We start from the raw sequence: 12,973 nt of genomic DNA on the forward strand, positions 1-12,973 counted from the left end.
TTCCTTTGACATTTATTTTTAATTAAAATCTAAATCTAAATATTTTAGAAAGTACACATGTGAGTGCATAACCTGTTAGTACTGTACAAGTGTTAATACATTTACTTTTTCCTTTCTCAACCTGTCCACCCCACCACACGTTTACCTTCTCCTCTTTCCCCATCTCTTTTCACATAAACCTGCAACTTACCCATCTACACTTTAAAGAAAAAAATTCAATCTAAAAAATTGATACCCTTAATGCTTTGATGCTCTTGGAGGTCGCCCATGTGGTTCACCTGTCCTTTTTCACTGGTGTCACAAGTTAAATACCTAAAAAAAATTCTGTTAGATCGTGTATTTTACTGGTGTCCTGTGCCACCACTGAAGATACTATAGATCCGCCCCTGAGAGCAACAATACTTAAGCATCATGTAGAACCAAACTAGCTGTACAAATGTAATACTTGATTTTGGTGATTATAAATCTAATAAGCTTTTCAAACAAACTAGTTGTACAAATGTATTACATGGAAGCAACATGTACATATTAGAAGGAATATGTAACAGCATCAACATCAGCAATTTAAAGTAGCAGTTATAATATAAACGCAAAAAGGTACACTTTATATAGTTATATATGTGAAACATAAGTACATACCCATGAGTTAACAAGTCAAAAGAAACCAAAAAAATCCGATTAAAGAACAATGTTCAAAGATTAGAGTTCAGCTCGACGACCTTTAATGTCTTTGAATTCATCAATTATAGCTTTTGAATCAAATCTTTCGGCAATATCCTTTTCTATATACACCACCAAGTTATCTGCAAGAAATTCATCTGACATCTTATTTCGGAGTCGAGTTTTGCACAGTTTCATTGCTGAAAATGCCCTCTCAGTTGTAGGAGTAGAAACCGGAAGTGTTAAGATGAGTCGAATTAGTCTATCGATCAGAGAATATACCTCACACTTATCAGTTTCTACAAGAAATTTGCACAATTCAACAATAGTAGCAGCTGCACGAAGCTTTGAGTTATTTGATAATTCAATTTCAAAAATCTCCAACTGATATCTCAATCGAATCCTCTCTTGTTCTGTAAAATCTGCAGGATAATATTTCTTAACAAGATGACAAATCTGATCAGTATCACACGCTTCAAGGATTCTTTTTGGAACTAAAGCATAAGTAAGAGTTAGCAACTCCATGGCTTGATCATTGAACCTATTTTCCATCTCATACAGTTGCTTATCCAGCGTGCATATAAATATATCAACCTTATAATAATGCTCAACACTCACTTGATTATCGTGTCCACGAGGACGATATCGAGTAGACTTATATAGGGCCTTGAAATCAGGTATATCCACTTGATGTTTTTTCGAGAATATGATAGCCTGTTCAAGAAAGTTGTTCCATCCAGAATTTCTAAAGTTGTTAAGACTTTCCTTTGTAGCTGAAACAAGCACGATGGCATTGCCAATGTCTTGAGATTGTTTTTGCAAAGCCTTAGATAAAGTATCGGTCCTCCCCATTATTTCTTTTATCAAGTGTAGAATAAATACAAACTCGAACGATTTCATATAACCATAAGATGCATCAGCATCACCGCGTTGTGAAGAACATCCATCTTTAATTATATTCCGAAGAACTTCAAAAGTAGCATCATACATATCAATCAAGCTACAAACTGATTTGAAATGAGAACCCCAACGTGTGTCACTAGCTCGACTTATTGTTCCAACTTGATTTTTTCCTTTACCAGATTTGATTTCACCGAGTCCTAACAAACATTTGATTTCATCCACCTTAGCTTTTTGTAACTCGTCATGTCGCTTACTTGAAGCACAAACAACATTGATAATTGATGTCAACTTTGTGAAAAACTGGTGGACCGGAATAACTTCTTTCGAAGAAGCAACTAAGGCAAGTTGTAATCTATGTGCAAAACAATGAACATGATATGCATAAGGACAATTGTTAGCAACAAGTTCTTGCAAACCATTCCATTCTCCTCTCATGTTACTAGCACCATCGTAACCCTGGCCACGAATTTTTTTAATATCAAACTGATAATGTTAGAGCTGATCCCACAAATTTGTTTTAAGAGTTAATGAACAAGTGTCATAAACATGTACAAAATTTAAAAATCTTTCTCTTATCGCCCCATCTTTATCAACAAATCTTAAAACTATAGCCATTTGTTCTTGCTTGGACTCGTCACGTGACTCATCAACCATGACACAAAAGTAAGAATCACCAACTTCATTTCGAATATGCTTTCGAACATTGTTCACGATAATACCTAGAATTTCTTTTTGTATTAATCCCGAAGTATACCTTGAATTGTAAGGAGCATTCCCTAACACCACCTTAGCAAGTTCATCATCATATGAAGCTAGAAGTTTTAACATTTCGATAAAGTTTCCACAATTTCTTGAGTTTGGAGTTTCATCATGCCCTCTAAATGCACAAGCTTGGAACGTTAACCAACTAACTATATCAATTGAAGCTTTCAATCGTATACGGTTCTTCAATTTTTTTTCAACACTTTGTTTCTCTATAAGGTTTTCAATATGTCCTGCTTGATTTAACAAATTTTCACTAGATGCCACTGCTTTTCTATGTTGTGAACTTCCAACATGTCTAAGAAAAGCACAATTTTTTCCATCATTCACCTTTTTCCAATTATCAAATCCCGTAACAGTAAATGCATCATAATTATGGCGTACATTAGGTTTGTCATTAAACAAGTTTCAAAAGAAAGCAATAAGCGGAATCTTTAGATATAGAGTATTCTAACCAATTAGGGAATAAGTTAAACCACGCAAATCGGAATCTTCGATCTTGCTTCCTATTAGCAGGGTACTTTTTTAAGTTCACTTGTAAAGGTCCCAAATTTAAATACCGTACCCTTATTTGTTCCCTCAGATCAGCCGAATACTCCCACATTTGTTTTCGTTTCCCCGGGTCTCTTTCCATAGAAGTAATATCGAAATCCGTTGTATTCTGGTTTGGAAGTTCAGAAAGATTTGGTTCAGGGTCTGGTTGATTTTGTTCTTGTTCCGGTGCACTTGTTGAAGCTTTATAACGTTTACTTTCTTGTTCTCTTGTTTCATCATCACCATTTCTCTTAGAGAAAAAACTAGTAATCTTTCTTGTAGTTTTCATGATACATTGATACTCCTGTAAAATAGACAGTATATTATTTTAACATAAAATCCCAATTAAATACCTTAAGATACATAAGTAAACAACCTGATGTAAATAAAGTCATAAAAGAAATTGGAAAAATTAAATGCCTTTTAATCAAATATACATTCAGGAAGATAAATGCCCTATTGCCCTAGATTTTTAATTAAATCCCAAAAAAATTATGAAACGTCTATACCATTAAGGCATTAAATATCTGATGATTTGCAATTGCAAATACTGAATATGTAGACATTACGCATACTCCATAAATTGAATTAAATGTAGCCCTATTCATCTAATCATTATTCTATCAAATATACAACAACTAAAACAATAAGTATTATTATTTGAGATGAAAAAGGTTAGATCGGCGGGGAACCTTTAACCCCGTGCACCCTTTGGATGCCAACTGCCTACCGGGTCGTGTGCAGTCCCAGGCAAATGTGGTCGGAACCAACCCCTGTTCCAGTGCCAAGCACAAATGGTGGCCGATTCAAGAATCGAACCTTCGCCTTATTTGAGATGAACAGCCATTTGACTTAGTCAACTAGACGTTTGCGGGACACCCTGGCCACCCAGGCTATGCCCGGATGGTTACAATAAGTATTATTATAGAAATTAAGAAAAATACCTCAAATAATAAGTAATTTCATGAAGAAGAGTGTCGTTGGTAAAGCCTTCAATTTTATGTAGAATCGTAATCGTATTCGTGAAGAAGTTAGAGCGTCTATTCACTGTTTGTGATTAGTTGGGAATTTTGATTGAAGATCGATCGGTGTTTAGATTTAGGTAATGGGTTGTTTGGGTTTTGTATAACTAAATACTTGTAATTTTTTAGTGGGCTAAGCCTATAGGCCTATAGATTTATTTTGGACTTCAGGATGGGGAAATAAAATAGAAAAGTAATATATAAAGCCCAATACATGTAATATCCATAATTACAAGCCCAAACCTAGCTGGGGCAAATGCCTCATCCTGCCTTAAGCATTTTCCGCCACTGGCCAAACCATTCTTCCGTGACTAAACTTGAAAAAGCCACGTCTCTCACTTTTACACTAACAACCAAGGTGGTTCTGTCCATATGTAAATTTGGAGACAAGAGACTATCTTTGTATTAACGAGCCATTAAAATACTTTAAACTTTATTCGTGTAGACACCGCGGCCCATCAAGAATATTTCCCATTAAAAATAACATTGTTATTGCGTATGCAAATTTTGAGCTTATTAATGGACAATTTTCAATAATTTAAGTGCTACATATAGAATTAGTGATAATTAATTATGTCATTTCTATATACTCCTCTCTTTACCTTGTCCATTTAGAGGAAGTTTCTATTCGGAAAGGTTAATATTTTTCTTTGGCGTTTTGCTATCGATACACTTTTTCATAGGTTCAACCTTTTGAGGAGAGGCTTAGAGATGATCTGTTTGTAAACAACGTGTCGAGATCTTGCATCATACGTTTTTCTTGTGTTCTTTTCTTTTAACATCAATTTTTCTTGTGTTCTTTAGCTACCAATGTTTAGCAAGGTATCTCCACATGGATTAATTTGTCGATTTCAAGTTTTGCATTGTAACAAGAAATTCTAAGTTGGATTGAAGATGGTACTTGTGCGGGTGGCGAGAAGAAAACGGTTAAAGTCGATCATGATAGCTACGATTTGGGATGATTTGGCGGTTTAGGAATTGTTCGTTACATAACGACAACTCTTTGAAGGAATGTTGTATTATTGTTTCGATTAATTTTTTTTTCATTTGTGTGGTTTAGATATAGGGATAATGTAGTTTCTAATTGGAACATTTGACTTTTATGCCTCTTGTAATACTATTTTAGCTCTTTACTAGAGTCGTTTGTTTTGTTATACAAATTTCGCCTTATATATATATATATATATATATATATATATATATATATATATATATATATATATATATATAGAGGTAGGATTGGGGAAGTAATCAATTGGGGGAAACGGGGAGAAACAAATTTATTTATTTTTTTTTTGAAAAATTTTTATTCACGAACATTATAGATTGGATGAAAATATGAACATTTAAAAAGACACTTTATATAAAAGTTTTTATTTTGGCGGAAAAACGCTCGAAGAAATAATATATAACAACTATCATGTTTTTCGAGCGTATTTTGTGGGTCTAGAAATTAGGGTTTAGATATTAGGGTTTAGAAATTTAGGGTTTAGAGTTTAGAGTTTAGATTTAGGATTTTTGAGTTTTTAAAACAACGGTTTAGAGTTTTGGGTTTTGGGTTTAGGGACTAAACTCTAAACCCTAAACTCTAAATCGGGCTAAATTTTGACAAAAAGAACTTCACAAAACATGAAAAAAAGTTCGAAGATTAACATTCTTCACGATCAATATTATCGTGAATGTTATTTTTGTCAATCGTTTTCTCACCTAAATAATAACATTCATCACGAAGTGTCTTTTTTAAATGTTCGTGATCTTGATGCATGAAAAATAATTCAAAAAAAAAGAAAAAAAATTTGCTTCCCCCCAATTGGTAACTTCTCCATTGATCCTCTCTCTCTCTCTCTCTCTATATATATATATATATATATATATATATATATATATATATATATATATATATATATATATATATTAGTTTTTGTTGGTATGATTTTCCGTATAGAGGATGAAAGGTACTAGTACAGGACAATAGCCGCTTAGCATTGAGCGAAGTGTTGTCGATTGATGTTTGCCTTCGAGAAATAATCCCTGCATACCCGGAACTCGGATGAGAAATCTGTGGGGTGGCCTCAATCAATCTTGGGATCAATCTGAAATTGATCCGTGTAGCGTTCTGTTGCTAAGCGGTTAATGTTTTAGAGTGAGAAAGAACTGTGTGTGAGAGAAAGTGTACTTCTCTCAGACTGAAGTTCAGATGTGAAATGTGGTGACCCAAGGGGTCTATTTATAGGCGTAGAATGTCCGAAATTATCGGGAAACGCGTGTCAAACGCTGATTAATTCAATTATGCGAAATATCTGGAACCGACTTTGGCGTGGCTGACGTGGCTGCGTGCCGCTCACGCGCCTAATTAAAAGGGCTTAAGCATAGAAGCTGCATGCAGGACTTACGCATGACGCTGGGCGGCCTGGTGAGCGCTGGACGGCAAATGATGAAAACTGCCAAATATTGTTATCTTTTATGCTTTTTGATCCATTCTGTTGTAAAAAACGATACTTTTATGTGTGTATCCTCTAGAATCCATTAGTTTTACTATGTAGTTAATATAATGGGTAGCTATTAGACTTAACATTCCATTAGTATATATTAACTAATATTAGACTTGCATACATTTAGTATTAGGGTTAAATTGGGTTAAATTGTGATCTACAAAAAGTTGACGATGCACATATCACATAATAAGTTACGTGATTTACATTATTCTACATGGTATAAGAGTTTTAGAGTTCTTATCATTATCTTGTGTTCGCGCTCACGTAGTTCTTTCCTAAATCAACTAGATAATTTTTTTAAAGGCAAATAATTTTATAAAATATAAAAAATTTGCAAGAAGCTAGTGGATCCGACTCTACTTAATATCACGACTTACACCAACACAACACCAAACAAAACAAAACTACTACTATATGAACCGAAAAAAATTACGATCCAAAAGAGGTTTCAAACTAATCCTCGGAAAAATAACAACAATAAAACTCCCCTATATGAGAGAACACGAATGAAGGCCATAACCACACTACACAACTTGAAATCCCGAACTATCAATTGCCAACCATATTTTAACTACCAGTGATAAAGCCTTTTAAGGATCCGAATCCGAGAAAGAATATTCTTCGTCTTCATCATCGTCATCTGCACTCCATCAGATTAACCAGCACAAATCGACTATACTAATCGGGCTCATTGTGATTTTTACTACAGTTCATTGAATTTCTTTGAATGTAAATAAAATAGTGATCTTTATTATTAATCAATTTCTATACTTTAATTTACGCTGTAAACAAGACACCGAATTTTCATTTCACATTTTGCCCACTTTTATTAATAACTCCCCGCTCCTAAGATCGTATAGGCCCATTGACCTCTTAACCATATATAGGCCCATTCCTAGGCCTACTAACTGCAAAAAAGCTTCCTTCTCACATGGCCCAACATCCTTTACCATCATTTTTTCGCAACCCATAGTTAAAAGTATGGACCATTTTTGTATAGGTTAAAACCGTTTTTTTTTAATTAATTTTTATTTCGGCATGATCCAACCTAAAATTAATAATAACCGGTTCGAGTGCTTATATCGAGAAAAATGTGATTGATAGATTGTTTTAACTCCGACATTGTGTAAACCCGATCGGAATTTGGATTCGTGAGGGCGTAAAACAATCAATCAAATTAATTTGCCCAATAAGATTGAAAAGATTAATATCTAAGAGAGCTGAACTACGGTAACGACCGGAATTCGGTCGAAGTTTGAATTAACTGTAATCTCTAAGGTGATATTGGCATAGTGATGTTGTAGTGATTGTTTCGTTGTAACGAATAACCCATTGGGTGTATTTATAGATGCCAAAAGTTTGTTAGAGGGTATGATGACGTGGCACAATCCGTTTCATGGTTGTAACAAACTATTGTAACAAACATTCCTAATATCCTGGGCTGATGTGGCATAGACGCTCCACTCGTGTTTTACGGCCTAGACATTTTGATGTCCGTGTGCAGGCTACAGGGTAGCCTACACACTTGGCCAAGTTTGAAGGGCTTACATGTGAGCACAACCTTAAGTGTTTCTTCACGGCATTCTTCATCTGGATAGCTTTCGTCACGGATCTTGTTTCCAGCCGATGACGGCTTACTTTGTGAGTCTCGTTAGTTTTATTTGATAAATGCACATAAGTTTTATACGAATAAGGCTTATTTGATAATGATCGAATATGCGTATCATCACTGCTCTTTTAGAAGAAAGGGTTATGACGAATGGAGGATGGAGGTAAATCAATTAACTAATAAATCCACGATATACAGTTTAAGGTATTAATTATTTATTGTTGGTCCATTTAAGGATCATAAACAATTATATACTAGCAAGATCAAAGGTGGAAGAGATAAACATGATGAACACGAATAAATCAATATAATATAATAAACGTTGAAGTTACAATATTGATTTAAATAGAGAAACATTGATGTCATGGGAGATCGAACATGATCTCCCCTTACCAATGGATCGCCATACGGCTCACCAAATTAGGGTTTAGACTATTTTCTCTTAGCCATAATGAACACATAAACTAGTATTTATAGGCAAACTAGACATTAACCCAAATGGACCTCACTTATACGAATGAGCCTCTTGAACATTATGAGTTTATGACCCAACAGTTAGATATACTCCTGTAACTGACCAGTTTCATGTGTATACATCAACTAAGTGTACAATAGAATAATAAACGTCATTCGCCCAACAACGACCATACACATATGCATCAACATTTATTTATTATGAATATTACAACTTCAAGAAATACAAATGAATATAACTAACATGGACCCAGGTGCCTTCTTAGGTATGCAAATCCATCTTATACATAAATAGTCTGTATGCATATAAAAGGCTAAAAGGAAAAACTGACAAATTAATTAAATAGGGATAAAACCTTCACCAACAAGAAGTCCGAAAATTAGAACAAAGAAGCCAGTACCAATACATTGAGTTGGAGTCATGTATGTTTGATGGTATGCAGAAAGTGTGATTCCTGCACCTACAACTCCAATCATCAAAGCTTTCATCTTTTCATTCATCATCTTCTTCTTATTCTTGCTCTTCAACTTGATTGATTACAGAAAAAGTCAACTCAACTACTCAAGTTTCTGATAAAATGGAAGGTAGGTAAGTAATGATTCAGAATTGGAAGTTGTATTCAAATTTAAACCATAAAAGTCAACTCTTGGAAGCCAAGTGACAGAGGCAATGTGCATTGTGCCCCTCCAACTTTTTCCAATGGTCAAAAATGATTAAACAATTAATACCGACTGTTATTCTAAATCAAGTAATTAGCTAAATTCTTATAAAGGTACTACTTTCTGTTTCTCCTTCTCGAATTTTATTCTTAGCATGATCCATTGATAGGCCAAGTTGCGAACTCAACTATCACGTATTTTTTTATTTTTTTTTCTTTTCATAGAAATGAAATTAACGCGTCTCACTATTTAACAAGGTTGGAGAACTTGAAACATGGGGATAACTCGGTCGGCTATTTTTGGGGAGTTCTCCGTAACTCGGGAAGAACTCGGTCAGTCAATTTTGAAAAGTTCTCGGTAACTCAGAAAGAACTCGGTCGGTCATTAAAAACTCTAAACTCTAACGCTAAACCCTAAACACTAATCCCTAAACTCTAAACCGTTCGTATTAAAAACTCATTATAAACCTTAAATCTAAACCCTAAACTCTAATTAGTAAACCCTAAACAATGTTTTTCATTAATCAAAAGTCATTTTACTCTTTTTTTTGTTAACATACATCTGGTGCATGAACAGCAGATAAAATGCATCAGACGTATGTTAAGGATCCAGTTAAAAAAAAATTATTTTTTTTCTGAATTTACACATTGAAAATCACAAAATCACTTATCCTCTTATCCCACCAACACCCACTTAGCACTGAATCCTTACCCTATATAGGTTAAGATTTAGGACTCAAACAAGACAAATGATTGATCATAATCACTAACTCACGAACGACAAACGAATTATAAAGCATAAAGATAAAGATAAAGATAAATGACACGGGATTTAATGTGGTTATATCTCAACTCCAAAACACGGAGAATGGTTTACTTCACGGGCGCAAGCCCGAGATTTTTCACTATTATTTTCATGCACATTTTGTATGGGTTACATATGGTGTTTATATAGGAAAATCTAAACAAGGAAACTACATAACGAACAAGAAAACACAATTCTAGAAGTTTCCTCCAGTCAGAACCATTTTCGCGACCACAATGATATTCTGGTGGTCGCGAGTTTTGTTTTCTCAACAGACTCTTTCATACTTGCGACCATAACTCTAAACTCGCGGTCACAAGTTTCACAGATTCAGCAAACCTTGTGTAATTCGAACTTCGCACTCCAACAATATACACACACACACACACACCATTGACTAATTGTCAGTATCCGAGTTATTGAGCGAGTTGTTGAATTTCTTACCGAGTTGCCGAGTTTTTGACAGGGTTTTCGAGTTACCGAGTTGGCCGAGAACTCTCCGAGTTGGCCGAGAACTCCCAAGTTGGCCGAGTAATTGACTGACTAAGGCACCTATAACTTGGCGGGTGATCTAAACCGAGAACTCGGCCTAGTTGGCCGAGTTTTACAACACTGTTATTTCACATAATGAAGTTTTTCTCTGCTTTCTTTCAAATACGATGGTAAGATAAGCCAATCCGGTCTTGTTGACTAATGGATTGTTCATTCTGCCAAAGAAGATTTCATATTTTAAAGAAAACGATGCTATAATCTAATCATAAATAATGAGACATTTAAACTCATTTTTTATAGTCCTGCTCAAGAGTCAGACTTTTCACAATATATGAAACATTAACATATGAAAATTGAAAAACCTGTTATAGTTGACCATGTTTTGGTCAGAAGATACTTCATGTAACAAAGTGACTTTTTTGTTACAAATAAGTTAATTACTTAAATAGGTTATCAAATCATTTTGTTTAACATGGCGCCATAGTACCGAAATGACCACCATCACGCCATCATAGCGCCACTATGTGGTGTGATGGAGTCCAAAAACTGTCGACATGATGGGATTGCGATGTGTTCGATTTTATTAGCTTCACCATGTATCCGTTACCTATTCAAACTCCAACGGCTACCCATTTTAATTTTTAATGTATTATAATAAATTTTAATATATTACCACCGAAGTTTGACTTGAGTGATATGGGGTGGGATCCAACTTGAGGTACTACTAACTCAAGTTCGATTCTCACTCAAAGCAGGAAATTTTCAACCTTTGATGGTACTGCCAACATCAGTGCAATTTGGGAGGTCTCTAGGGGGTTTTTCTTAACCTTCGATGGTACTGCTAACATCGTCGCGAATTGGGTTTTCTCCTAACACGTGTTTGGATGACAAATGAGAGCATTCGATGTCGATATCATTGTTAAAAAAACTAATAAATTTTAATATTATAAATAAAAATAAAACAATTTATCCCTATAAATTTAACACACTTCTACACATTTTTATAAAAAAACTTACACATTTTTATCACATTGTAATCATCTCATAACCATGTCTAACCAAAATCAAAATCTCAATTCTAATGAGAGCAGTTCCTCTAATCTCTACACTTTCGGGTCACCAAATTTCTCCGGCTCATCCTCAAAATCTCCTCAAAATGTTCAGGGTAATCGACCTTTTGACAATGTCCCGTCTCAAAATCTTCTTCAAGTTTCAATAACGCTAAATTTTTAGCCAATTTTTACAAGTTCAACAACATCAACACCCACATCAACAACAATTTCCATCACAACAAACTCCACAACAATTCTCACAATACGCGCAAACGGGCGTTATGCTATTTTGGGTTTCATATATGCAACCATTTACAAATTTCACCTCTCAAAGACAACGGAGTGGAAGAAATTCGTGGTGAAACACAACAACCACAAGTACGGATTCGAAATAGTCATAGAAGAAAATGGAAAAGAGGTTGTGAAAGAACCACAATTTAAAAAATTGTGGATTGTACCTGAAGAAATTTGGTTGGCGTTGTGTTGGATTCATTCTTCGGAAGATGGATGTAACGACCCGTCAAAATCGTCATTGACGGCGCCGTCAACTTAAGTCCCGTTACGTGGTCATAAGTCTTTAAAATAAAGTTTGACCAAAATATGTCGCATTCATTTCAAATGTAAAGATGTTTAAAGGATTACAAATGTAGTTCAACAACTAGTTACGTTACAACGTTTTAAGTACAAATGAAACCTATGCGACACAATTTAAGTAAAGTCAAAAGACGCTCCATGTATGCATGTATACTCGACATCCAAGCAAGTATCAAAATAGAGTGTGGAAGCATGTATCACTTAGCATTCAAGGACCTGAGAAAAACATAGAAAAATCTGTCAACGAAAACGTTGGTGAAATCATAGGTTTAGTAAGTAAGTTATATTGAACCACAAGATTTAGTATAAGTTGATTATCCAAATCGTTTGCACTCCAAAGGTGTTGTTTATATGACGAGCATCAAATTATCAAGGCTTTACTGAATGGTACCTCTGCATCATAGTGTTAGAACCTACACTATACACGAAAATACGTTTCATCGCTAACGGTAGCGAACCGTCCGAATGAGGGTTCGTCAAACCCGTATGGCCACACAACATAAGTTCTCGCTTACACCCTACAAGTGTAACTAATGATAATTGGACTTGAGGATTTTTGTTCTAACTCGCACGTAGAATGTTTGTTTTCGTACTTGTGTTCACTTTGTAAAACTAAACGTTTATGTTTTCTCATCCCAAGTATAAGTATAAAAGAGTAAAAGTGGGACTATGATCTCATTGTAGTTGTACGCCAAAGTATTTGAAATTAACGTTGCGCAAATGAAAGTTGCTTAGCCTTAACCTAAACAAATAAGTTGTATCAATTACCGGTTACGACACAAGGTCGAGCAAAATGTGTTCAATTAGTCCTATGACTCGTTACGACTCGATTAATATAGCATGTGAATCAAGTTGTCAAGTTTCATGCAAGATATAAGTATAAAAGCACGTTAGAACGATTGCATAAGTGTT

General features: G+C 34.8%; 2 protein-coding genes across 2 annotated transcripts; both read right to left on the minus strand.

The window, feature by feature from the left end:
* Nucleotides 1-699: 699 nt before the first annotated feature.
* LOC139868660 (uncharacterized) lies at nucleotides 700-3,425 on the minus strand. The gene is made up of 4 exons (XM_071856992.1): nucleotides 3,369-3,425; nucleotides 2,891-3,163; nucleotides 2,116-2,655; nucleotides 700-2,019 (listed from the first exon to the last, which is right to left on the minus strand). The coding sequence occupies exons 1-4, from the start codon at nucleotides 3,423-3,425 to the stop codon at nucleotides 700-702; spliced, it is 2,190 nt and encodes a 729-aa protein (XP_071713093.1).
* A 5,215-nt stretch (nucleotides 3,426-8,640) lies between these two features.
* LOC139865636 (uncharacterized) lies at nucleotides 8,641-9,040 on the minus strand. The gene has a single exon (XM_071853711.1). The coding sequence runs from the start codon at nucleotides 8,961-8,963 to the stop codon at nucleotides 8,799-8,801; it is 165 nt and encodes a 54-aa protein (XP_071709812.1). The 5' UTR covers nucleotides 8,964-9,040; the 3' UTR covers nucleotides 8,641-8,798.
* Nucleotides 9,041-12,973: the final 3,933 nt, after the last annotated feature.

Source organism: Rutidosis leptorrhynchoides, chromosome 9 (assembly GCF_046630445.1).
Source record: "Rutidosis leptorrhynchoides isolate AG116_Rl617_1_P2 chromosome 9, CSIRO_AGI_Rlap_v1, whole genome shotgun sequence".
Classification (NCBI taxonomy): Eukaryota; Viridiplantae; Streptophyta; class Magnoliopsida; order Asterales; family Asteraceae; genus Rutidosis; species Rutidosis leptorrhynchoides.